This window comes from Gymnoscopelus microlampas, assembly GCF_963454915.1.
Source record: "Gymnoscopelus microlampas genome assembly, chromosome: 24".
In the NCBI taxonomy this organism is placed as follows: Eukaryota; Metazoa; Chordata; class Actinopteri; order Myctophiformes; family Myctophidae; genus Gymnoscopelus; species Gymnoscopelus microlampas.
This window is the reverse complement of record NC_139961.1, coordinates 16,570,137-16,595,336: the sequence shown is the minus strand read 5'-3', so window position 1 is coordinate 16,595,336 and position 25,200 is coordinate 16,570,137. Positions and strand designations below refer to the sequence as shown.

The window sequence follows — 25,200 nt, the reverse complement described above, 5'->3', positions numbered from 1 at the left end:
TTTAGGCTTACGGTTAAAACTGCCAAAATATATGTATTTTTAAATGACATTCATAAAATCGCTTTCCTAAAGCGTTGATGTCCTCACAAGTATAGTAATACAAACGTGCGTGTGAGTGTGTGTGTCTAAAAGAGACATATTTAACTTTTTTATTTAAAATTAAACAGCACATGTATGTTGTTTAATTATGCTTTTATGCACGCGTACAGGCCTGGATCAGAATTATGTAACGTTCCAAAACACAGCGGGACAGATCTCATTCCCTCCGTGGCGTATCGACGACTTGCACCGGATACGATGACAACACAGCCTCTTATTTTGGTGCTGGATAATATTTCAACATTATATTGATATTGTGTATAGAGACTTGATGTCGTCTGGACGTTTGGACGTCGTAGTATGGTGATATGATATTAAAGGGGAATACCACTCATTTTCAACATTGAACAGGTCTTTAATACACCTTAGAGCTGTTGTGGGGGGGAAGAAAAAAAAGTCCCCCCCCCCCTTTTATGTTGCCTAGAACTGGATAATTGATTGAGGTCATGTGATCAGTGACATACGCAGGGTGTACTTTTGGCTGAGGGGGTGGAGCCAAAAGGAGTAGTTAGTTAGTTAGTTAGTTAGTAAAAAAATGACTTATTTTTTTGTTTTTGGCGCATTCCTGAGTCAATAATTTGATGACCTGGGTCATCTGTCAGTAGGAGACTCATCACATTATTGGCTTAGAAATGCGACAAAAAAAACCCCAAATCTCCATGAATTCAAGGCTTCATGGTGTGTGTAATTTGTAGAAAACAATTTGATCTTTTTGGGGGTGAACTACTCCTTTAAGTGCTGTCTTTTACTGGTTTCAAAGGCTGCATTAGACGTTTTCTGAACTTACCTGACTGTTCTGGCTGTTCTATTATTAACCTTTTACTCACTTATTTATTATAGAAACATTACTGATGCACTGATTATTCATAAAAGAATCTCATTGTGTGACTATTTTGAGATCCTCCTGACGGTAAAAGGAGGAAAGATCCAGGGACTCAAACGAGAGGACATAAAATATGCGTATACTTGAATCAAAAACAATCGGCGTAGCCTACTTTAAAGATGGAAATCCAACATGTTTTGAGCGAGCTGGTCTTCATCAGGGCAAGTATGAGACTAGCAAAGACACAGGTCCATAAGCATAACGTCTCTGTCGGTTGGAAACCTCATATGTCCATAACTGTTACTATTCAGGATTCAAATTCTAAAATAGCAAAAGTAGCAGATCTACAAGCTCTCAGATAAATTCGCCGAACTTTTTTTTTATTTTTTATCTTGAATTTAGAATGTTTTAACACAAATCTTCTCTTCTGGGGGGTCCCTGGCACAAAACATTTTCAGATGGGGTGGTCCGCGACCAAATACATATCAATTTGGGGGTCCTTGGCACGAAAAAGTTTGAGAACCACGGATTTAGAAGGCATTTGTAGAATTGGCCTCAGGTCTTAACACATTGATTGCCAAGAAAGAGTTAACTCGTTTTTAGTAAAAAAAAAAACAACGTCCTTGTTAACTTAAAACTTTAACATTTTGTATCTCGGCTCCTGAGTACTTTTTTTTTTTCATTGAAAAATCCCTGGCATGAATAATAATAGGCAGTGAAAATAATTCAGGCAGTGAAGGGTTAATGGGTGACAGTATCGTCACACTATGGATTATGGAGGAATTTGGTCAGATATATTGTCAGTTTTTTAGTTTAGTTAAGTTTATTTGATCATCTTCACCAGTATCGATACAATCATACATCAACATAAGCAAACTGTTACATAGCTAAAGGTGGTCAAAAGGCATAGGCTGAAGCTAAAAGCTTATGAGTGCCTATCCTATAACGTACATAGCCTTAGTTTTAGTTCCTAAAAATAGTTACATTGATCGAAAAGTCTACAGTTACCAAGCCAAACAATCAAAAATAAATTCCAGATCTAAATACATATAACAAAAACAAAACAACCCCACACCCATCCATCAATACGAGCGTCATTATATAGATCTACCTGGATCCATATATGCCATTATACACTACAGAACAATTAATAAGCAGTATACTAATTAGTATTACTGTTATAATTAATACCATTATCATCATCAGCATTTTGATCATATTATATTATATCACAACCATTCCCAATATTACCATCTCTGCCATCATCGCCACCATATATGTATTATTCTGTATTATACTGTATTTAGCCAAGATGATACGTTTAAACAGTTCTTTTAATTGTGTGACATTAATGCTGTGTTTAACATCCTCAGTCAAGCCATTCCATATCGTCACCCCCACAGACAGAAATGCACACACACTCTTCCGAGTGGTACGAGCGCTGGCTTGTTGTATGGATTGCTAATGTCCCCGGGAACATTAGCAAATTGCAAACAGTACACAGCAAGTGCAATGCTAAAATATAGCATAGGATAACACAAACGAACCTCCTTGAGGCCTTGTTTCCATTGTGGTCCTATAAACAGACAGACAGACAGACAGACAGACAGACAGACAGACAGACAAAGGGACGCCCTTTGGTGCAAGCCCCTTGTCACGCGTTGTGTGACAACGCAGTAAAAATCCTTGGATATTAATTGAACTGAAAAAACTGAATCAAAACGAACCCTTTATTACATATAATGTATATGTAACTCTGAGCGTGTATAACCAAATGGAACCAAATGGACCCTTGCGGGTCCATTTGGTTCCATTTGTTATACACTCTCAGAGTTTAACACATACATGAACACGGAGGATTTTTACTGTGAATCTGTCTCCCTAGCTGTCAATCCTATGCACTCCCCCTCTCTCTCTCTTTTATTTATGTTGTGATGTGTACCCTTCCCCCCTCTCTGTCTCTCTCTCTATCTCTCTCTACCTCTCTCTACCTCTCTCTCTCTCCGTAATTCTTTCCTCACTCATGTCATTCTTTCTTCCTCTGTGTCTCATTCTCTTCCGGTCCGGGCCCGTCATTTGTATTCTATTCTTAGGCTCCTCAAACTCTTTTGTTGTTCGTTCCGCTCGCCCCTTTTTTTATGCCTGTCACATCTGTCTCTCTCTCTCTCTCCCTCCCTCCCTTCACCTCTCCCCCCCCCCCCCACACACAGACACACTCTCTCTCTGTCTGTCTGTCTCTGTATCTCTCGCCCACTTTACCTAATCATTCCCCCAAGCCCGAGTTATAGTTCGCCGTAGGGCGGTGTGGCGTAAAATAGCCAGTCGTCTTATAGATTGGCTGTTTTCCGTTGTACCGAGGTATACATATGTACATACGTACATACGTACGTGTATGTATAATAACATGATAATATCAAAAATGTATACAGTGCTTTTCTAAGTACCCAAAGACGCTGTACATGGGGGGAAGGAGAAAACAACAAAAGAAACACAACTTTATTAGGAAAAACACTTAAGAAAAGGCTAAGGCTAAGGAATCAAATCAATAAAGGATTTTATGTACGGTACACGCATAAATTAGTCATCAGAGACTGACAGACAGACAGACAGACAGACAGACAGACAGACAAGCTGACAGACAGGCAGACAGACAAGCTGACAGACAGGCAGACAGACAAGCTGACAGACAGACAGACAGATAGACAAAGCTCCTTCAGAGAGTGTTTAGGTATACAGGCTTCAAGGCCACCGACTGATACTGTAAATCCTGTTACACTGGTACAAATTAACACGACACACACACACACACACACACACACACACGCACACGCGCAGAGGGATAGAGAGAGGAGGGCAGCCAGTCTGCACTCTCATTTCCACCAAGCCAAAATGTCTGAGCGAGCGAGCATTTGTCACCGTCAGTCCTTTTGTTAAAAGCTCCATTGTTTTGCTTCAAGAAATTAACTTGAACGCACAATGCTTTGTTTTTTTGGCAAAGAACATGAGTGTAGCCCATTGTTTTAGATGTATCTTTATTTGAAACGCCGTCAGCCCTGTGGCGGCTCTATTTTGGGCATGTCATTGTACCGTAGGTCAAAACATTTTTTTTCCAAAATTGCAAGAAATTGTAAAAAAAAAAAAATTAAGATCTACAAGGCCTCAAAGATTTCAGAAATAGCAAAAATAAGATGTACGGGTCCATTTGGTTCCATTTTGTACGCTCTCAGAGTTAGGGTTTTATGGTATAGATTGCAGACCCAGAGGTCCGTGGCTTAACGCATATCAAGCTGGTCCTGGGTTGTCCTTGAGAACGACTGCCTTGTGAAATATGTCTTAAGTTGCACTATTGCAGTATTGCTCATTTTTTTCCAGCCCAAGGTTGGTCACATTGAATACTTTTCCGTCATTGTTACGTTGGCTCCCAGGGCTTCGGTGAACTGGGACCAGTGGCGGGGAAAGTACTCAACTGTTTTACTTAGGTAAAAGTATCAATACCGCAATATAGAAATACTCTGTTACAAGGGTAAAGGTCTGGAATTCAAAATGTACTTCAGTAAAAGTACAAAAGTATTGGCATCAAAATGTACTTAAAGTACCAGAAGTAAAAGTACTCATTATGTAGAATGTCCCTTTTCAAGTTTTCAAATGTATAAAAATGTTTTTGAAAATAGCAGATCAAGCATTGTGAGCTTGTAGATCGGCTATTTTCAAATTGCCGAAATGTATACAGGGTTGAAGTGGTTAATATATGTTTTGTGATATTAATCAACCAGTAACTAAAGTTTTCAAATAAATAGTAATGGAGTAAAAGTACAATATTTGGATCTGAGATGTAGTGGAGTAGGAGTAAAAGTATTGGAAATTGGATTTACTCAAGTAAAGTACAAACACCTCAAAATTGCACTTAAGTACAGTACTTAAGTAAATGTACTTAGATACTTTCCACCACTGACGGGGACTTTGTGTTTCCATGGCCATCCAAAATGGCCGCCAATTCCCTTCCTGTTGCAAATCCATCCACGCTTCCTGCAAGGCCATTGTCTCAAGCTCCATGTAGCCCTGCCCTTCACAAGGGTCAGAGATGCTTGAATTCCTACTGCCTCCTACACACAGAAAACAATAAGAATGGCTCTTAAATTAATGTTTAAAAAGGTTACCGTGGTTACCACGGTTCACCTAAAGAACTATTTTGTTCAGCGAATGGTTCTTCGTGTTCCTCACATGGGTTCTAGAGAACCTGTTTTTGAGTGTACTCTTGTGTATGAAGAACATTTCTCCTGTCAGTTTACTGAATTCTCCTAATGTATGCAGTATTTCTTGTTTACACTTGATACGCAAACATTTGCCAAAAGGCTTTTGCAGGTTTGGTGTAGAGGGGGAAAAGGGGTGGACCAAATACAGACCCCTGGGAGAATAAAGTATAGGGTTTAAGAAGTCGTGGGTTATTTAGCCCATTAGAACCAATGTCATTTAAAATTTGAGCTATATCTATTTATATAGAAACATACGTTTTTCAGAAAACTCTTAGGATTTAGAACAGTGGTTTTGCTCAAAAATAGCAGATATACAAGCTCACAGCGCGTCACTTGGTGTCGCGCTGCAGGCTTGTACATCTGCTATTTTTAAACATTTTTGAAAAATCTTTTTTACTGAAATCGTGTCTTCTGGGGGTCCCTGGCACAAAACATTTTCAGATGGGAGTGGTCCTTGGGTCGGAAATGTTCTTATTGGAACAGATTCTTCTCATATGGCATCACTCTAAAGAACAAGTTTCAGTTCCAGAACTTAACATTTTCTGTGTGCGGTCCAAACAATAAGAACACAGCCACACAGGAAGCACACACAGGAAGCTAGGAAGTTAGCTAGCTGACGGCACAACCCGCGCAAACAGGCCGCCATTTGTTTGTTTGGTCGCTGGCGCTAATGGCCCGTGGCTGAAAGCTTGGAAGTTTATCAGTAAATATTGTGGAACTAACGGCGGGGTAAAATCCACCAAAATTGCATGTTTAGATAACGCTGGGAGCAATTTATACGTTTACGTTTGGCGAGATTTGGATCTATGTTTGTGCGCAAAGGTATTTTCAGGAACAATGGCAGGAAAAGCAATGTGACTCAGTTTGTGTGTGTGTGTGTGTGTGTGTGTGTGTGTGTGTGTGTGGGTGTGGGTGTGTGTGTGTGTGTGTGTGTGTGTGTGTGTGTGTGTGGTGGGGGCTTCCTAACCCTACGAGACCCTCATACCACATTCATCACGTAATTACATGAACAAAGTTAAAGTGTGATTTGTACTTCCGTCGCACGCTGAAAATAGCCGATCTCCAAGCTTAACGACAAATCGGATTCCACACCGATGTGTGTACACAAAGTAGACTCTTTGTTTCTCCTACCGGAAATACACCCGGTCATCAAAGTATTGGCTTAGGAATGGGACAAAAACAAAAATAAATCCTTGAATTCAGGGCTTCATTGGGTGTGTAATTGATAGAAAATAATTTTCATGCTGTGTCACAAGTCACGGATTGGGCCTTGGCCTGACAAAATGGCTCAGTCATGACATTTCATTTTGCTGTATATTCCATTGGTCTTCAACAGGGGGTCCAGGACCCCTAGGGGGTTGGGGGTTGTGATAGGAAAGTTTCTCTTCTTTTATTTACATTAACCACTTGAACCCCAGCATCCCTATTCTGAGGGGAGTAGCCGAAAGTAGCAGAACTACAAGCTCACAGCGCTTGTAGATCTGCTGTTTTCGGCAAACGGGTTTGGTGTGGAGGAGGGGGAAAAAGAGCGGACCAAGTACAGAGCCAAAGGTCAAGTTAGCTAAGTACGGAGGGTTTAATAATAATAATAATAATAATAATAATAATAATAATAAACTTTATTTGTATAGCACCTTTCATGACATGAAATGCAGCGCGAAGTGCTTTACAGAGCAAGAATACAGTTACAGTTACAACCAATTTAACAATGAAGCAAACAAGCAAATAAGCGGTTAAATGTCTGAAAATCCACGCGAACGTGAATCCGACATAGTAACAGAAAAGATCATGTGTGAACAAATGAACAAAAAACATTTAAATGTTCACAATAATGATGGCAGCGCCTTCAAGCAAGTCTATGAAACTATTTATGGAATCTATGAAAAAGTTTAATCTGCAACTCAGTTGTGCACGATATGTAGTAGGGGGTCCCTGCTTCATCCCTGCTGCCTTTCATCTCTCTCTCACCACATTTTCTTTGAAGACCCCCTATTTTCGGTGCGTGGCACCGCGTTGTTCAATGAAGTCAGGCTTTATCCTGCCATGCGTTTTTAATCGATGAGACACACACACACATACAAACAACAGGATGAGTAAACAGGCCGTGCCTTCTGACCCAATCACCTCTCCGGAAAGGCAGATCCTATTTCCTGTTCCTGTTTGGGCAGAGGTTATCAGTGGCCCTCAGACCATGCAGACAGACAGACAGACAGACAGACAGACAGACAACTGCCAGTCCAATTCACATCATCATCATTAGGGCTGAACCATCGATTATCTTCTTAAAAAATATTTTATCGATTACTTTTTCGATGAATCAAATAATAGAGAAGTGTCTTTTTCACAAGTTGTTTTATAATGATAATAATAACGAATCAATGCAAGCAAAAATCGAATACATTTTTATATTTGACCAATTGACTAGGCTCCCTATTGAATACGCGTCGCACGAAATTAGCTAAAATAGCCGATCTATAAGCTCACAAGGTGTCACATACCGACACGCTGTGAGCTTTAGGGTTGCCAACCGTCCCGTATTAGCCGGGACGCCCCGTATTTGAGCCAAAAGGGGCGTGTCCCGTACGGGACTTTGTTTGTCCCGGACTCCGGTGTAAAGGGAAAAATAAAAAATATATTTCTGTTTGCGCACAATGCAGTGTGTCTGGCTGCGTGTTTGTGTGCTGTATGCGAAGGGCGCTAGGCAGGCACAGTGCTCGCACGCGTGCTTGTGTGTGTGTGTGTGTGAGATTTTCTCCGGTGGGAACGGCATCATTGTTTGTGTTGCATGTCAGCCTGTTCCCAACCCTAACCCTAACCCTAAAACCGAAATAAAGTAACAAAAAAAGTAACTTTATCCGCGGGAAACCCGTGGATAAAGTTGTGTGCAAAGTCGTGCGCACGAGGGACCCATGCATGGGTCCCGTTTCTCCAGTTCTGGATGTTGGCAACCCTAGTGAGCTTGTAGATCCGCTATTTGTTATACATTTCGAAGGAAAAAAAGATGAATAAAAAATCGATATTCTTTATTAGAATTGACTATCGATTATTATTGTTTTGTTTAATTTACTGTAGTACCCCTAATAATCACCACCATCATCATCATCACCATCTATCATCCATCTTAAATTAGGGATGGGTCAGAATAATCAAATATTCGAATAATCAATCTACAAGCTCAAGATATGAACAGCCGCGAGCTTGTTCATATCGTTGCTCTCCGGCAGAAACCAGCTAACTCCATTTTGACGCTTTTGCATTTTTTCCCCATAAATTAGTACTATTGAACACCCTTTACGCCTGTGTGTTGGTAAAAAAAAATATTGAACCAATGAAAAGCCTTAAAAAGCGCTTCTAACAAAAGCAGCTAACTCCATTGGATCCTCAAACTTTCTGCTAAACCAGCTAACTCCACCAAAGGGGGGTGGAGTTAGCTGGTTTAGCTGACTCCAGGCTCCACCCCCTTTTGACCTCCAACCTCATTGTGAGCTTGGAGGTCCATGAGCTTTTTGTCATTTCCTGAAAAAGATGAACGTTTTGGAGTTAGCTGGTTTCTGCCGGACAGCAGAGATATGCTATTTTTGAACATTTTTTTTGAAAGATTGTGAAAGACCTCCTGGTTTCTAGGCATTTGGGTCTTAATGGGCGACAGGCTGCGTGTGCCCTTGTGTTTACCTGTTCCTTAAACCCTCGGGATTATGTCAACGAACAGTAATCCCATCTTGATCCCGGTGGGCCAGACTGAGACCCCCCTTGATCCATCAGCGCCACGTCAATCTAACTCACTCACACTAATTGAGTAGTCGCTTAAGTGATTGCGTCATGTATTACAGCGTGTCTAATGGAACTTTAACCAAAATGACAATGTTTGTCTTTGATGTATGTTTTTGGTCTGTTTTTAACACAATGAGACTTTCTTTGGCTATTCAAAAATAGCAGATCTACAAGCTATGAGCTTGTAGATCTGCCATTTTTGAAAAATCGTGAAAATGTGTGCACATCTTTCAATATATATGTTTTTTTTCTTATGTTGCTATAATATAGTGGTTCTCAAACTTTTCCATGTCAAGGACCAGCCAAAATGATATGTATTTGGCCACGGACCCCCATCTCAAAATATTTGGTTCCATGGACCCCCAGCAGAAGCAAAGATTTGAGTTACAAATGTTTGCTTTGAAAATATATATATATTCAAAGATTTGCACAAATGTTTACGATTTTTCAAAAATAGCAGATCTACAAGCTCATAGCGTGGCACTCGGTGCCGCACTATGAGCTTGTATATCTGCTATTTTTGAATAGCCAAAGAAATCTAAAGTGACATAGAATAAGGCAATAGATGTACTACCTATTACCTTCGTATTTTAATGGTCTAAGAAGTGTATATCACTGATAGAGGATTAACCTCTATCAGCCTGTCATAGACAAACATATTCCAAGATTTTCAAAACGTGAAGAATTTTCCAATATCAGCAAATAATGTCAAAAATAGCTAAAAATCAAATACATAACGGTAGTCAAAAATAGCTAAAATAGCGTAGATTTACTATAGCAGCTTGTACTGTCTTTTTCTGCTGTTCCTCATTAGGAACGAAGTATAGCCAAGGGTTTAAGTGGTTAATCTAATAACCCTAAAATGCTAATAATCAATAGATGAGTGGATTAGGAGAATAATGGCAGGTTTCAAGGCCTGCTATGGCGTGAAGGAAGGTGGGACATTAAGCATTCTCCTCTCACAGCTGACTCCTCTCACACATACCCGTTTACCAGTTCACCTTGTCCTCCTGTAATGCACGATAAGACATATTACCGTGCTCACCAACCCCCCTACCCCCTCTCTCTCTCTCTCTCTCTCTCTCTCTCTCTCTCTCTCTCTCTCTCTCTCTCTCTCTCTCTCTCTCTCTCTCTCTCTCTCTCTCTCTCTCTCTGTCAATTCAAATTGAATTCAAAGGAGCTCTATCGGCAGGAGAAAACATACGTTTACATTGCCAAAGCAAAAGTGGAACAAAACAATCAAAACAAAGCAATGTATGCACAATTAAATACGAAATATAAATGGGAATAAAGAAATGTGTAAACAGAGCTGTTTTACATTGCAACTTAGAGGGAAGACTATCTTACAAAACTCTTTAAAAAAATGCATTTTCTGTCAGAAATAGTAATACATCCGCATAGGAAAGGTTAGCAGCTTGGTATAAACCTTTGAGACGGTTAACAGCAGTATTTCAATGTTTTGCATTCACTTGGTTTAAAACCTTTGCGAAAAACAGCAGCAATTTATTAAAATGTCTCTGTCTGTCTCTCTCTCTCTCTCTCTCTCTCTCTCTCTCTCTCTCTCTCTCTCTCTCTCTCTCTCCCCTCCCCCTCTCTTATCTCCTCGTCCCCTCTCCCCCTCCCCCCTCACTCCAGGTGGTCTCTCTGTGTCTGTCACCGTGACGTCCAAAACACACAAGGTGGAGGCCCGGGAGAACACAGGTACCAGTGATTTCACCCGTGATGGAGAAAGTACTCTTGATTTCTACCACCGTGTACAACTCCTGCATTCTAAATGAACACATTAAGTTCCGAGGTTCCAATTCTACAAAATGTCTTCTTGCTCTATCAGTGGTTCTCAAACCTTTTCATGTCAAGGAAAATATGTTGTTCCAGGGACCCCCAGAGAGGCAAAGATTTGAGTTACAAATGTTCTCTTTAAAAAATATATATATTCAAAGATTTGTACACATTTTCAAAACATTTCTAAAATAGCAGATCTACAAGTTCATAGCGCGGCACTCGGTGCCGCACTATGAGCTTGTATATCTGCTATTTTTGGATAACCAAAGTATAAAATAATGCTTTAAGTGGTTGCCGGTGGTTCCCGGTTTTAATGGGTTAACCGCATCTGTGCCATTTTAGATTTTAGCTACAGTGTGTATATATATATATATATATATATATAGCAACAGACATTTTTTCAGAAAAACCCTTTTAGGATTTAGAACAGTGGTTCTCAAAAATACCACAAGCTGCGAGCTTGTACATCTGCTATTTTTGAACATTTTAGAAAAATCTTGAAAGTGTTTGAATAATTATGATTTTTTTTTAATACACATATCATTTTGGGGCCAATTGGGGGTCCTTGGCACGAAAAGGTTTGAGAATTACTGATTTAGAAGGCATTTAGGCCTCAGGTCATGGCTTAAATGTATAGTTCACCCAAAGAATTACTTATTTTCTATCAATTACACACCAAGCCTTGAATTCATGGATTATTTTTTGTTTTTGTCGCATTCTTAAGACAATAATTTGATGACCGGCGGAAAGTAGCTAATGTCTCCGGTAGGAGACTCAAAGTTGACACTTTTGAGTCTCCTACTGGAGCCGCCGCCGGTCATCAAATTATTGGCTTAGGAATGCGACACATCTCCATGAATTCAAGTCTCCATGGGGTGTGTAATTGATAGAAAAAAGTAATTTTGTGGGTGAACTATCCCTTTAACCAAAAGTAAAATACTGTACAGCACCAAAAGTTGTAGAATGGTCAATGTCAGCATTATTGTATTATAGTAAGGTAAAAAGTACAAAATTTGCCTCCAAAATGTAGTGGAGACGAATAAATTAGTAGAAAACTGAACTACTCAAGAGCCATTATATTCCTCTCTCAACAGTCAAATGAACACTGAGGATTTTGCAGTGTACCTTGATTCTTTGTGACTTTGTAATTCAAGGATAAATATCTTGACGATAAATGAAAACAAACGTGTGTGAGATGCCTTTTTATGTTCCATCATAATAACGGTAATAAAAAGTCATATAATCTTTCCGGTCGTGTCCAGACGCGGTGCTGTCGTGCGTCTTCCACACAGAGAGGGACCAAAACCCTCGCATCGAATGGAAGAAGAAGGGAAAAGACGTGTCCTTTATCTACTTTGATGGACAGTTTAGAGGTGAGGAACACTCTCCTTCTCTCCGTTTAGCTCTTTCTGTCCATTTAACCCATTAAGACCGGCGGGAACGCGTCAGTGTCATTTTAATATTTGTTTGGGCTATTCAAAAGTAGAAGATCTACAAGCTCATAGCGCGGCACCGAGTGCCCCGCTATGAGCTCGTAGATCTGCTTTTTTTTTTTTTATCTTGAAAATGTGTGCAAATGAATATATATATTTTTGGTCCGTGGACCCCCATCTCAAAATATGTTGTTCCAGGGACCCCCAGAAGCAAAGATTTGAGTTACAAGTGTTCGCTTTAAAATATATATATAGTATATTGAAAGATTTGCAAAAAATGTCAAGATTTTTCCAAAAATTGCACATTGCATCTGCTATTTTTGAATAGCCAAAGAAATCTAAAATGACACAGATCCATTCCCGGTCTTAAAGGGTTAAAGATGCTGTAAGTGATGTATTTTAAATAGCTCTATATTCTGATAGTAATCATTGCTATAGAGTGTTTTTTCAGTAACCAGGGTCTTCCTGTCTCTCCAGCTCTCTATCTGACAGAAAATACATGTTTTGATCAGGATACCAGTTTCTTCCAAATAGAGAGAGATAACACATTCAGGATATAGGATAAACGTGACATTGGAAGTGATGACACAAAAACATGAGCAGACAAAAACTGCAACTGGAACACTATCAGTTTTAAGCTGATAAATGATCTTTGTGGGGTTCTCTCTCGTGATAGGATGAAGTTTGTAACCCACACCTGAACATGCATTTTCTGTTTATTTAAGAGCTGGAGAGACAGGGAGACTCCTGTTACTGAACAAACACTATAGCAACGATTACTATCACAATATAGAGCTTTTTAACTAAAACAAAAAGATCTGTGTGAATTGGACACACTCTCTCGCTCTCTCTTTCCCGCTCTCTTTCTCCTACTCACACACACGCGCACACGCACGCACGCACACACGCACACACGCACGCACACGCACACACACACACTCAGTGTGAGCGTGTTCTCATGTTGTCCACCAACGTCACACGATACACCCGCCGTTTAATTGGTCACGGCGTCGCTTGTCCTTTCACCTTTGACCTTTGACCTTTCATAAAGCCACTCTGTAACAGAAGTAGCTTTTAGACGGCGTGACATCAATGAAAGAGCAGCAGGCTTTGTCACACATGAATGATTCCGCGGTTTAGAATGACACTCTGCTGCAAAACACACAACTCTGGTTCCTTGTCGGGTTGGAAACCAAAACAGTTACTTTTCAGGAAATGTAAAAAACTAAGAAAAAATAACCTGTGTTCCAATGGATCCAATGTAGTTATTATTTATTCATAAGCTCTTGATAAGACTTTTCATTGGTTCAATATTTATAAAACCCACAGACAAACTTAAAGGTAGATTAAGTGATATTTTTTGGTAATTTATTTTGTTTGGTTAAAAAGGTTAAAGTACTATATTCTGATAGTAATCATTGCTACAGAGCGTTTGTTCGGTCACAGGGGTCTCTCCAGCTCTTTAGTAAACAGAATAATAGTACATTTTCAGGTAGGTGACAACATTTAAGCCAATCAGGAGAGAGCACTGAAAATGCATTTTCTGTTTAATAAAGAGCTGGAGAGACATGGGAGACTCCTTTTACTGAACAAACACTCTATACCAATGAGTACTATCAGAATATAGAGCTATTTAACACTTATTTTAAAGTAAATCACTTACCATACCTTTAAGCACTTTCACTTTGACGTAATCTTTCATTTATTTTTTTCAGAAATAGCCGATCTACCAGCTCACAACGTGTCGCAATGTGATGCATTGTGAGCTTGTAGATCGGCTATTTTTGCTACTTTGTGTGACACTGTAGTATAATGAACTAGGGCATTAATTTATGGGAAGAAAAAACAACACCGAACATTTGAAATATGGACGTATGAGGTTTCTACCTGACGGCAACGATATGTCATATCGTGGCTTGTAGACAGAAAACTTTCTATCCCTATATTTAATGTTAAAGACATGTCTTTTCCATACATCAATGCCCTATTCTATGCTTTTTTCATATGACAGTGTCACACAGAAGTTCTTAAAATAGCACATCTACAAGCTCAGAAAGCATCACCATGTGATGTGTTGTGAGCTCGTAGAACAATTGCCGACATTTTGAACATTATAGAAAATCTTAGGACATTGGTTCTCAAAGTGGGGTCCGGGGACCCCCAGGGATCCTTGGGGGCCGTACCAGGGGGCTCAGCAAAACTACGTAATATGGAGTCACACATTTTAAGCACTTTAACCATATTTTATACTTCGGCTATTGAAAAACAGCAGATATACAAGCTCTAGCGCGGCACGAGAGCAGCTTGTAGATCTGCTCTTTTTGAAAAATCCTGGGACAAAAATATATTTTGAGACAGGGGGTCCGCAGCCCAAAACAAACAACATTTTGGGGGTCCTTGACATGAAAAAGGCTTGAGAGCCACTGTCTTAGGACATTTAGGACATTTTAACTTAAGCTAAATAGGGATGCCAGGTTGAAAGAGGCTAAGTGTGTCTGTGGGTTTTATAAACTCTGAACCAATGAAAAGCATCGAACGTGTGACTAAATAATAACTACATTAGAGGCACAGGAACACAAGGTACTTTTTTCCATTTCCTGAAAAGTAACGGTTTTGGACATACAGTACAAGGTTTCCACCCTACAGCAGTGGTGGAAAAAAGTACTCAAATGTTTTACTTAAGTAAAAGTATCGATACTGCAATGGAGGAGTACTCTGTTACATGTAAAAGTCCGGAATTCAAAATGTACTTGAGTACAAAAGTATTAAAATGTACTTAAAGTACCAAAAGTAAAAGTACTAAAATGTTTGAAAATAGCAGATCTACAAGCTCACAACGCGTCGCAATGCGACGCGTTGTGAGCTTGTAGATCGGCTATTTTCAAATAGCCTAGGTATAAAATAGGGTTAAAGTGGTTAATGTAAATTATATAATATAATACTTTATATCTGAAAAGTAACTAGTAACTAAAGTTTTCAAATAATTGTAGTGGAGTAAAAGTACAATATTTGCCTCTGAGATGTAGTGGAGTAGAAGTAAAAATATTGGAAATTGGAAATACTCAAGTAAAGTACAAATACCTCAAAATTGTACTTAAGTAAATGTACTCCGTTACTTTCCACCACCGCCCTACAGTGACAACATTATGTCCCTCTCTAACCTGTGACCCTCTTGTCCGTCCTCGCTCAGGCTCCTTTGAAGACCGGGCGTCCATCGAAGGGGCCACGGTGACCCTGCACAGGGTGACCCAGAAGGACGCCGGGGAGTACCGCTGTGAGATCAGCGCCCCCCTGGACTCGGTCAGCCTGGGGGAGACCAACGTCACGCTCAGGGTCCTGGGTACGTCTTATAACCCCCGGAGACAATGTCTAGCGCAGTGGTTTTCAACCCAAAACATATTTTCAAGGACCCCCAGTTTGATATGCATTTGGCTACGGACCCCCATTTTATACAAATGTTATTATCTCTGGGACCCCAATCTACACCTTAATTTAACTCTGAGAGCGTACAAATGGAACCAAATGGACCCTTACGGGTCCATTTGGTTCCATTTGTATGCTCTCAGAGTTACGGACCTGTAAGGGTCCATTTGGTTCCATTTGTTACACTCTCAGAGTTACAGACCTGTAAGGGTCCAATAGCAGATCTACAAGCTTGTAATGATTTTATTCTCTAGGTCATTCAAAGTCTGGTCAGATGATGTGGATGAGAGAAGTTCATAGGAAAATACATATAACTGTCTCAGTTATAGCAGCATAGAAGAAGAGCGATGCATCGGGAACACATTAAGTTTCAAACAAGCGTCCAAGTTAACATGTTCTAATTTATTGAAAGACAAGCAGTCACATTATATACATTAACAGAATTAGTGTTGGACAGCCCACCGAGGCGGTCTCGTATGGGCGTAGCTATTACACAAATAAATTATGCCTATATGTGTAAGTGAGTGAAGTGCAAAAGTTCATCAGGTGAGATAAGCGAAGACATCGGCAGGGCCCCTTTGCCACATCCTGGATTGTCAGACAGATGCTGATGGGAGGATGTGCTGTGGCTAACAGGGACCCGATGTTGAGCAACATCAGCAGGTTTTCACCACGGGTGCAATATGGCCTCCCGCACGGGGCGCTACAGCCTCCCCGATTTACAGGAAGTCTTGTAGATGTATTCTGTAGATAACTGTCATTTCTGCAAACATGTAAACAGTTCTAGGCTAGCATTTTACCAAGAAACGTTAGGGTGACAAAGGGGACAGGAAATAAGGTTAAGAAGCACTGCACCTCAGCACTTCCATCCAGGACAGGTTGCACCCCTAACATAAAGAAAGCCAATTACTTTTTCATTATGTCAGTGATGTGAAACTGCATACGAGGAGTTAGGAAAAGAAAAGTTAGGTATAATATTCACAACAGTTCATAGCACGGCACAGAGTGCCGCGCTATGAGCTTGTAGATCTGCTATTTTTGAAAAATCCTGGCACAAAAATATTTTTTGAGACAGGGTCCGCAGCCAAAAAAAAACATCATTTTGGGGGTCCTTGACATGACAAGGTTTGAGAGCCACTGTCTTAGGACATTTAGGTTACAGTTACAGACCTGTAAGGGTCCATTTGGTTCCATTTTTACACTCTCAAACATAAACATTAAACATAGCAGACAGTCTACATTTCCTCAAAAGGAAATGCATGTATTTAAATTCAGGCTGACCAGAAGCAGAGATAAAAACATATTCCTCAACGGACTTAAAAAAATATATATATATATTAAATTAGTAGCGGAGTAGAAGTAAAGGTATAGAAAAAAGGACAAACTGGAGAATGTAGCATTTCTGTCTATACTCACTCTGTGTCTCAGAGGAGGGCTGTGGACAGTACCGCCTACCAGTGACATCATCGACAGGCAGGTTTGGTCGTTTCAAACAAGATTTCAAAGATGTTTGTTTTTATTTGTATTATTATTAATGCAAGAACAATCATTCCAAGTCATTTCTATTATCTTGGATTCCCCGTCAATGGTGTCACTGGTAGGCGCGTACTGTCCACAGGCCTCCTCTGACTGAGACACAGACCATGTAGACGGAAACGATGCCATCTTATAATGAGCTTTAGTGAGGACAAATTACACGAAGATAAGGTTGAAAATGGGTGAAGTGCTCCTTTAAGTTACATACAGTTTTATAAATACAGAATTCCCCTATAAGTGCTCCTTGAGCTTGTAGATTGGCTGTTTTCGTCCGTGCAAAATCAGCCAAATCAGTCATATAGGTACAAATCAGTCTCTCTCTCTCTCTCTCTCCTGCAGTGCCCCCTCACACCCCGCAGTGTGAGATCCCCACCACCGCGGTGACGGGCTCCCTGGTGCAGCTGCGCTGCAGGGACCGCCAGAGCGTGCCCCCTGCCACGTACGTGTGGTTCAAGGACAACAAGCAGCTGAAACCGCCGCGCCAAGGCCAGCCCAACGCCACGTACGTCATCAACGCACACACCGGCGTGCTGGTGAGTCAACGTCACTGTCACTGTCACTGCCATCCATGCACTGTATCGTGTCTGTTCGGGCGGAACGCTTCGTCGCTTGCATCTCCGTATTTCGTGTCGTTTATGCTTTTTTTTCATGAATGAATGCTGTAGGCCCTGGTTCTCAAAGTGGGGTCCGGGGACCCCCAGGGGTATTTGAGGGGGTTCCAGGGGGTCCCCAGCTAAATGATTTATTGGAACCAAATGGACCCTTATGGGTCTGTAACTCTGAGAGTGTACAAATGGAACCAAATGGACCCCTCTCAGAGTTAAATTAACATTGATTTTACTATTTAAATTGGGGTCCCAGAGATAGAAATGCCATTAAATGGGGGTCTGTAGCCCTAATGCATGTCAAAGTGGGGGTCGTTGAAATTAAAACGGTCGAGAATCACTGCTAGAGCCGTAAAAACCCTCTCTTATGGGGGTCCCTGGCATATCTTTTCAAATGGGGGTCCGCGGGCTAATAAGTGTCAATGTGGGGGTCCTTGACATGAAAAAGTTTGAGAACCACTGCTGTAGGCTACTTCATCATGCGAGAGAGTCGCACAAAAGTAGTGAAAATAGCATTGCGCTGCGGTGTGGCGCGTTGTGAGCTTGTAGATCGGCTGTTTTCACTATTATTTAAAAAAAAAAAGCTAATAATGATTAAAAAAAAGGAACGGTCTTGGACCAAGGGCCCAGCATCCGCCTCTGAAATTTAGTCTATATAGGAAGTGACAGTTCATAAGAATGGCCTGTCGTTTTGCTGTTTTACCCCTGCTGGTGTCAGAAGAAATAACTCTCCATTCAAGTGGCTGTTTTTTTGTCAAACTTTAGACTTGATTTTTTATTTTATTTTACCTTAATAAGAATTGTCATAAATACTATATGCTTCCAGTCGCTTGTTTAAAGTCTTCTTTCAATCACCATTCACACTCTCACTCTCTCTCTCTCTCTCTCTCTCTCTCTCTCTCTCTCTCTCTCTCTCTCTCTCTCTCAGGAGTTCAAGTCGGTGTCAAAGGATGACAGCGGTCAGTATCGGTGTCAGTCCTCCAACGACGTGGGTCCCCCCAAGATGTGTGAGGGAAACCACCTGACCATAGGTGTGTGTGTGTGTGTGTGTGTGTGTGTGTGTGTGTGTGTGTGTGTGTGTGTGTGTGTGTGTGTGTGTGTGTGTGTGTGTGTGTGTGTTCGTGTGCGTGTGCGCGTGACCATTTTCCTGGTCCTCACAAGAGTAATTGTTGTTGTTCAGGTCGGGATTAGGATTAGACATTCAGAGTTTAGGTTTAGGGGTTGGAATTAGAGTTAAACATGATTTATACTTAGTTAGTTGCCAGTGTCGTGCACCAAAAAATAGCCAATCTATAAGCTTGTAGATGTGCAATTGTTTGGCTTTAGGCTTACCGTAAAAAAGAATAATAAAATGGCATTCCTAAAATCGGCGTCCTAAAAGTTTGATGTCCTCACATGTATTGTAATACAAACCTGTGTGTGTGTGTGTGTGTGTGTGTGTGTGTGCGCGCACGTGTGCTCGCGTGTGCATGCTTCAACTTGGTTTGATTCAGTTCAAGTCAGTTCAATTCAATTATGTTAGCGCGCCAAATCACAACACGTTGTGAAGCTTCTGGCGACGGTGAAGGGGGAAAACTCCCCTTTAACAGGAAGAGACCGCGAGCAGAACCAGTCTCTGGGTGGGCCGCCATCTGCCCTGACAGAGAGAGAGAGATAGAGAGCGAGAGAACGAGAACGAGAGAGAGAGACACACACATACACACACACAGAAAGATAGGGAGAGGTTGAGACAGCAAGTTGGACAGCAACGACCATAATCATAATAATAATAACAACACCTAATAGGCTCTATTCACAGCAGCCATATTATGAAGACAGGTGTTACCAATGATACTAATGAAGGCTCTGTTCCATTCTGGTCAAACAGAGTCAGGGTGCTGATATTGTGCATGTTGGCTCACTGGGAACACTCTGCTACACCAGTGGGTCTACAGTTGGGGTCTAGGGACCCTCATGGGCTTCCAAATGGCCCCTTACAGGTGTGTAACTCTGAGAGTGTGCAAATGGAACCAAATGGACCCTTTACGGGTCCATTTGGTTCCATTTGTACACTCAGAGTTATGGGGGTCGTGGAAACCACTGTGCTACACTAAATGGAACAGAGCCTTAATTACTATCATTGGTAACACCTGGGAAGGAAGTGATAATAGGGCTGCTGTGCATAGAGCCTATAACAGTCTATAGTTGTATTCCACGGAAACCCTGGATCTACGGCAACAGCTAACCCTACAGAGTGATGATGACAATCATGATCCATGAGAACCTGTGCAACTAGAAAGCACCACCACTCAGGGGAAGAGGTCCCAGACGTTGAGTTAGTGACATGGATTGATGGGGACATAGGGAGTATGACAGAGCATGAGATGGAGAGGGAGTGGAGGAGAAGGGAGCAGGAGAGAGAGGATGAGGAAGAAGACATAGGATGGTGATGGATCTGAAAATAACAGATCTACAAGCTCACAACGCGTCGCGCTGCGACGCGTTGTGAGCTTGTAGATCTGCTATTTTCAGCATGCAACCAAGTGTAAAATCAGGCATTAGGATGCCATCAAGGCACCGCCAACATACATTTTAGTCGACTAAAACAACTGTAGATTTAGCCGACTAAAATCTTATGATATTTAGTCGACTAGAACTAGACTAACAGTAAAACATTTCAGATGACCAAAATATGACAAAAACTAAATGGAATTTTATTCAAAAGAATATTTTTTATTATGCATTCCCAGTCTTTATCCTCACATGGTCCTAAATGTTCTGTTGGATTGCTGATATTGCGCGGCTTCTGTGCCACTGAAGTATCTTCCTCAATCGAAGCTTAAACTCGTTGAAACTGAGTTGAAATTCAATGGGTCTCCAACTATGTCTGCTGCTGTTTTCTGTTGTCCATGAAGAACTTTCGCAAATTGGCAAAAGCGGGGCCGAATGTTGTGTGCGTTCTGACTTGAGCTCTGATCCAGTTGTTAGTTGTGTCACACTTTGATCTCATTGCCTCACTTTCAGCTAACGTTGATGGAAAACGTTTAAAGCAAACCCAGCCGTGTCATGACGTGAATTATGAGAACCGCACCAGTTAGAGCCATTCATCACATTACCCAGCATTCTTTTTTTTTTGCCCCGGCCCCCTGGGTGATAACTGTTACCAGCCCTAGGGCTGATAAGGCAGCGATGCTTAAATAAATGGCACTGCGTGCTGAGCTGTCACTGTGAGTGACCTCCACTGTGGAAGGATGTCAGCGCGTCAAACATGGCCGAAATGCTATTCTCTCGCGTGGCTAAACATAGTAGTTATGGGTACGTGTGTTTGGGCTCGAGGTGTGCCTTGGGATTTTATGATTATTGCAATACACTGTAGACCAGGGGTCTTAAACGTTTTTCAGCCCAAGGACGTGGCCTAGCTGAAAGAGAGATGAAGCAGGGACCCCCACTACGTACCGTATAAAAGTGTATTTTCATAGATTTCATATAGACCAGCACCAAACCACTTTGCAGAAAATAGCCGATCTACAAGCTCTCAACGCCTCGCGCTGCGAGGCGTCGTGAGCTTGTAGATCTGCTATTTATGGCTTATGTTCTCTTCAGAATAGGAATAATAGGGTTTAAGTGGTTAATGTAAAGAAATATATCCAATCATACAAAGATTTGGCGGCCCCCCTGTTGAAGACCCCAGCTGTATACAATATACAAAAATGGTAAAAAGTGAGTTCATATAGTGCCTTTATCCGAAGTGCATTACATTCACACACCGATGGCAGAGGAAACCATACAAGGCACCAACCTGCTTATCGGGAGCAGTTAGGAGGCTCAGTGTCGTGCTCAAGGACACTTCTACGCTAACCCGATAACCCTCCATTTCCGCAGAGAACCTTCCATTTTCCAAGCTGCCGCTCTTTCTCCTGAGCCACTGCCGCTGGTGTAATTTAAACATACATGATATGCAAACTATGAATTATTTTTAAATTGACTATATCAGTACCTTGTACTCATTCACCCATACAGAGGCAAATTCTATACCCCAAACATTTTGCTGATTTTACGGATTTGAATACAGGTGACTTTGACTTGCCCTTTGCTGTGCCTTGGACACTAAAAGTTTCATTAAAGTTTCTATTTAAGCACATATTATAAGAAAACAAACACAAAACTTTTTGATAAATAGAAAAATCTATTACACACAGCATAAATGAAGTACGTATCATGTTATCCTATCATTAAGTATTAAACGTTCTTTTCATAATTTCAATATACTATATGTAAAGAGTATTTAACTCTAGTTATATAAAAAATATATAAAATGCTTTTTTTTAACCATTCAAAAATAGCAGAGAGAAAAAGTAGATTGGCTATTTTTGAAATAATTTAAAAGTTTAAATAATAATAATTTAAAAGGTTAAAAATCAGGACACACCGGCTTTTGCACGGAACGAATACAGGCGATTGTTGCTCTTTGCTGTGCCTTGGACACAAAAACAAGTTTGAAAACCACAAGCATCCATCGTCGGCCTCTGCAACCAACCGTGGCCAACGACGTTCAGACACCTGCGTGACAATCGATATGTTTTGAGTCTATTCCTGAAAACGTTATTGCTTTTTTCCCCGCGCAGGAACGTTTTTTTTTTTGCCTTTTCATCCTCGCCGTCCCCCGCGCGCTGGGTCGGTGTGCTCTGTCATATTTACACATGAAACGATGCACAAATGCAGGCTAATGAGGCGCGGAGAAGGCTCGCTCCTCTGCCATTTGTCTTGCTGCCTGTTCGGTGGCACGGATGATAACTCAAAGCGTTGGTTTCTCAAAGTGGGGACAGGGGTCCCTGGAGGGGGTTCCAGAGGGTCACCAGCTAAATAATAATGATGGATAGTTAGTTAACCAAATGGACCTTTACGGGTCTGTAACTCTGAGAGTGTACAAATGGAACCAAATGGACCTTTACAGGTCTGTAACTCTGAGAGTGTACAAATGGAACCAAATGGACCTTTACAGGTCTGTAACTCTGAGAGTGTACAAATGGAACCTTATGGGTCTGTAACTCTGAGAGTGCACAAATGGAACCTTATGGGTCTGTAACTCTGAGAGCGTGCACATCCATGTGTACACTCTCAGAGTTAAATTGACACAGCATATTTTACAGCCTAAGATTGGGGTCCTAGAAAACAATGGTATCAAATTAAGGGTCTGTGGTGTAATCTAATACCTATTGAACTGGGGGCACTTGCAATTTAAAAAAAGGTTGGGAATTACTGACTTACAGTCTCTCCACCTCTCTCTCTCTCTGCTGATGCTAGTGACTGACCAAGATATGTCTACCATGCAGACATATCTTGGTCGGTCGTTCTCATGTTTGTTTGGTTTTCTTGACCACAAATGTTAAGAATGTAAGTTATATAGCATGTTATTCAGACTGATGATAGGTTAATTGTTTACCTGGTATCCTATAGTTTCATAGTTTCAATGTAAAGATTGTTATCGCAATAGTATATCGTTTAGACCAGTGGTTCTCAACCAGGGGGGGGTACCAGGGGGTCCCCAGCTAAATTAATTAACATAGCGTCACAATCATTTTAACCACTTAGCTTTGGCTATTCAAAAATAGCAGATATACAAGCTCATGGCTTGTAGATCTGCTATTTTTTTTTATCTTGAAAACGTGTGCATATCTTTGAATATATATTTATATATAAGCGAACATTTTTAACTCAAATTTTTGCCTCTGGGGGGTCCCTGGCACAAAACATTTTCAGATGGGGGTCCGCGGCCAAATGTGTATCAATTTAGGGGTCCTTGGCATGAAAAAGGTTGAAAACCACTGGTTTAGACTGATGCTAGGTTCTTGGTTTACCTGGGATCCTAGTTTACTGAGGCGCTACACTGTCTCTCTGCATTTGATGTATGTGTGTTACCTTGATTTTTCTAACTCGCTCTGGATGAGAGCGTCTGCTAAATGCCTAAATTGTAATTGTCTCCTCTTCTTGTCCTATGACCCCGTCCGTCCCCCCTGCATCCTCGTCCCCCTCCCCTCTCCAGAGGACGTCAACGTGGCGGCGGTGGTGGCGGTGGTAGTGGTCATCTGTTTGGTGGTGATCATCTGCGGGTGTGGGGGCTACATCCTGCACCGCAATGGATTCTTCAGCCGTGAGTGTCTGCTCTCTATATGATCTAAGTCTGTCTGTATATCTGCTTGATCTGTCAGTAGCACTTTCTCTGAAGCATTATAATTGTAATTATAAACATTATAATGCGTTATAACAGTGGTTCCCAAACTTTTTAGCTCAAGAAGACCCACAAGAGAAATTAGATGTTTGCCCAGGTCCCAAATGAGTGAAAATAGCAGATCCACAAGCTCACAACGCGTCGCTTCGCGACGCGTTGTGAGCTTGTGGATCTGCTATTTTCGGTACTTCTTAAACATTTGTTTTCTAATTTAGGGAATTTCTTTGATTCTTTTTATTGCATTCATGAGATCCTTTTTTTAATTTGTTTTCAACTGAACTGTTTTTGTGGAAATCTAAATTTAGGAATATTCACTCGCGACCCACAAAAATGTAGTCAATAGTCATTTAATGATTCACTCATTGTGTGACCCAGCGCCGCGCATTGGCTAATTAATTAGTTGATTCAGGTGCGTTGCCTTGGGCGGTCTATCATTGATAGCAGCAGTTATTATTGAAAAATAACAGACCGATCAGAATCAATCCTTCAACCAAGCCCTTTAATAAAGTGTGATTATAAGTCACTATAGTGGATAAAGTAAAGTACTGCCATTCCTCACTGTGTGTGCTGTTATTTCATAGAACGAATGCAATTTCTTTCACCTTTTTCACTTTACTTAAAGTAATTGTTTACAACTATGATTATACAGTGTTATAAGCAGATTATAATGCATTATAATTATGTTTATAATGCATTATAGACATGGGCTTCATGGAAAGTGGTGTCTGTCTGTCTGTCTGTCTGTCTGTCTCTCAATTTTTCAATTCAATTCAAAGTACCTTTATTGGCATGAGAAAACATACGTTTGCCTTACCAAAGCAAATGTCAACAGTCAAATGTATGTGCAATTAAATGGCAAGAAAGAAATGTGTAAACCTGGCTGTGTCACATTTTAACTTATAGAAGCTAGCTTACAGAACCACACATATGCATTTGCTGTTAGATTTAGTTATATATACAGTACAGTACACAGCTTGGTATAATGCTTTTGAAACAAATAGTAGTACTTCAAGATTTTGCAGATCTCTCTGCGTGCGTGCGTGCGTGCGTGCGTGCGTGCGTGCGTGCGTGCGTGCGTGCGTGCGTGCGTGCGTGCGTGTGTCTCTCTCTGTCTCTCTGTCTCTCTGTCTCTCTCTCTCTCTCTCTCTCTCTCTCTCTCTCTCTCTCTCTCTCTCTCTCTCTCTCTCTGCAGCAGTGGTGGAAAAAGTACTCAAATTCTTTACTAAGTAAAAGTACCAATACTGCTATATAAAAAATACTCTGTTAC

General features: G+C 41.0%; 1 protein-coding gene across 1 annotated transcript in view; it reads left to right on the top strand.

Moving 5' to 3' along the window:
• The window catches only part of jam2a (junctional adhesion molecule 2a), a 49,796-nt gene that overhangs the window by 9,859 nt on the left and 14,737 nt on the right, over positions 1-25,200 (top strand). The window contains exons 2-7 of the mRNA XM_084050897.1: positions 10,582-10,647; positions 11,991-12,101; positions 15,352-15,501; positions 17,460-17,653; positions 18,654-18,756; positions 23,748-23,855. Of these exons, the coding sequence (XP_083907023.1) occupies positions 10,582-10,647; positions 11,991-12,101; positions 15,352-15,501; positions 17,460-17,653; positions 18,654-18,756; positions 23,748-23,855 (732 nt within the window). The remainder of the gene's footprint in view (positions 1-10,581; positions 10,648-11,990; positions 12,102-15,351; positions 15,502-17,459; positions 17,654-18,653; positions 18,757-23,747; positions 23,856-25,200) is intronic.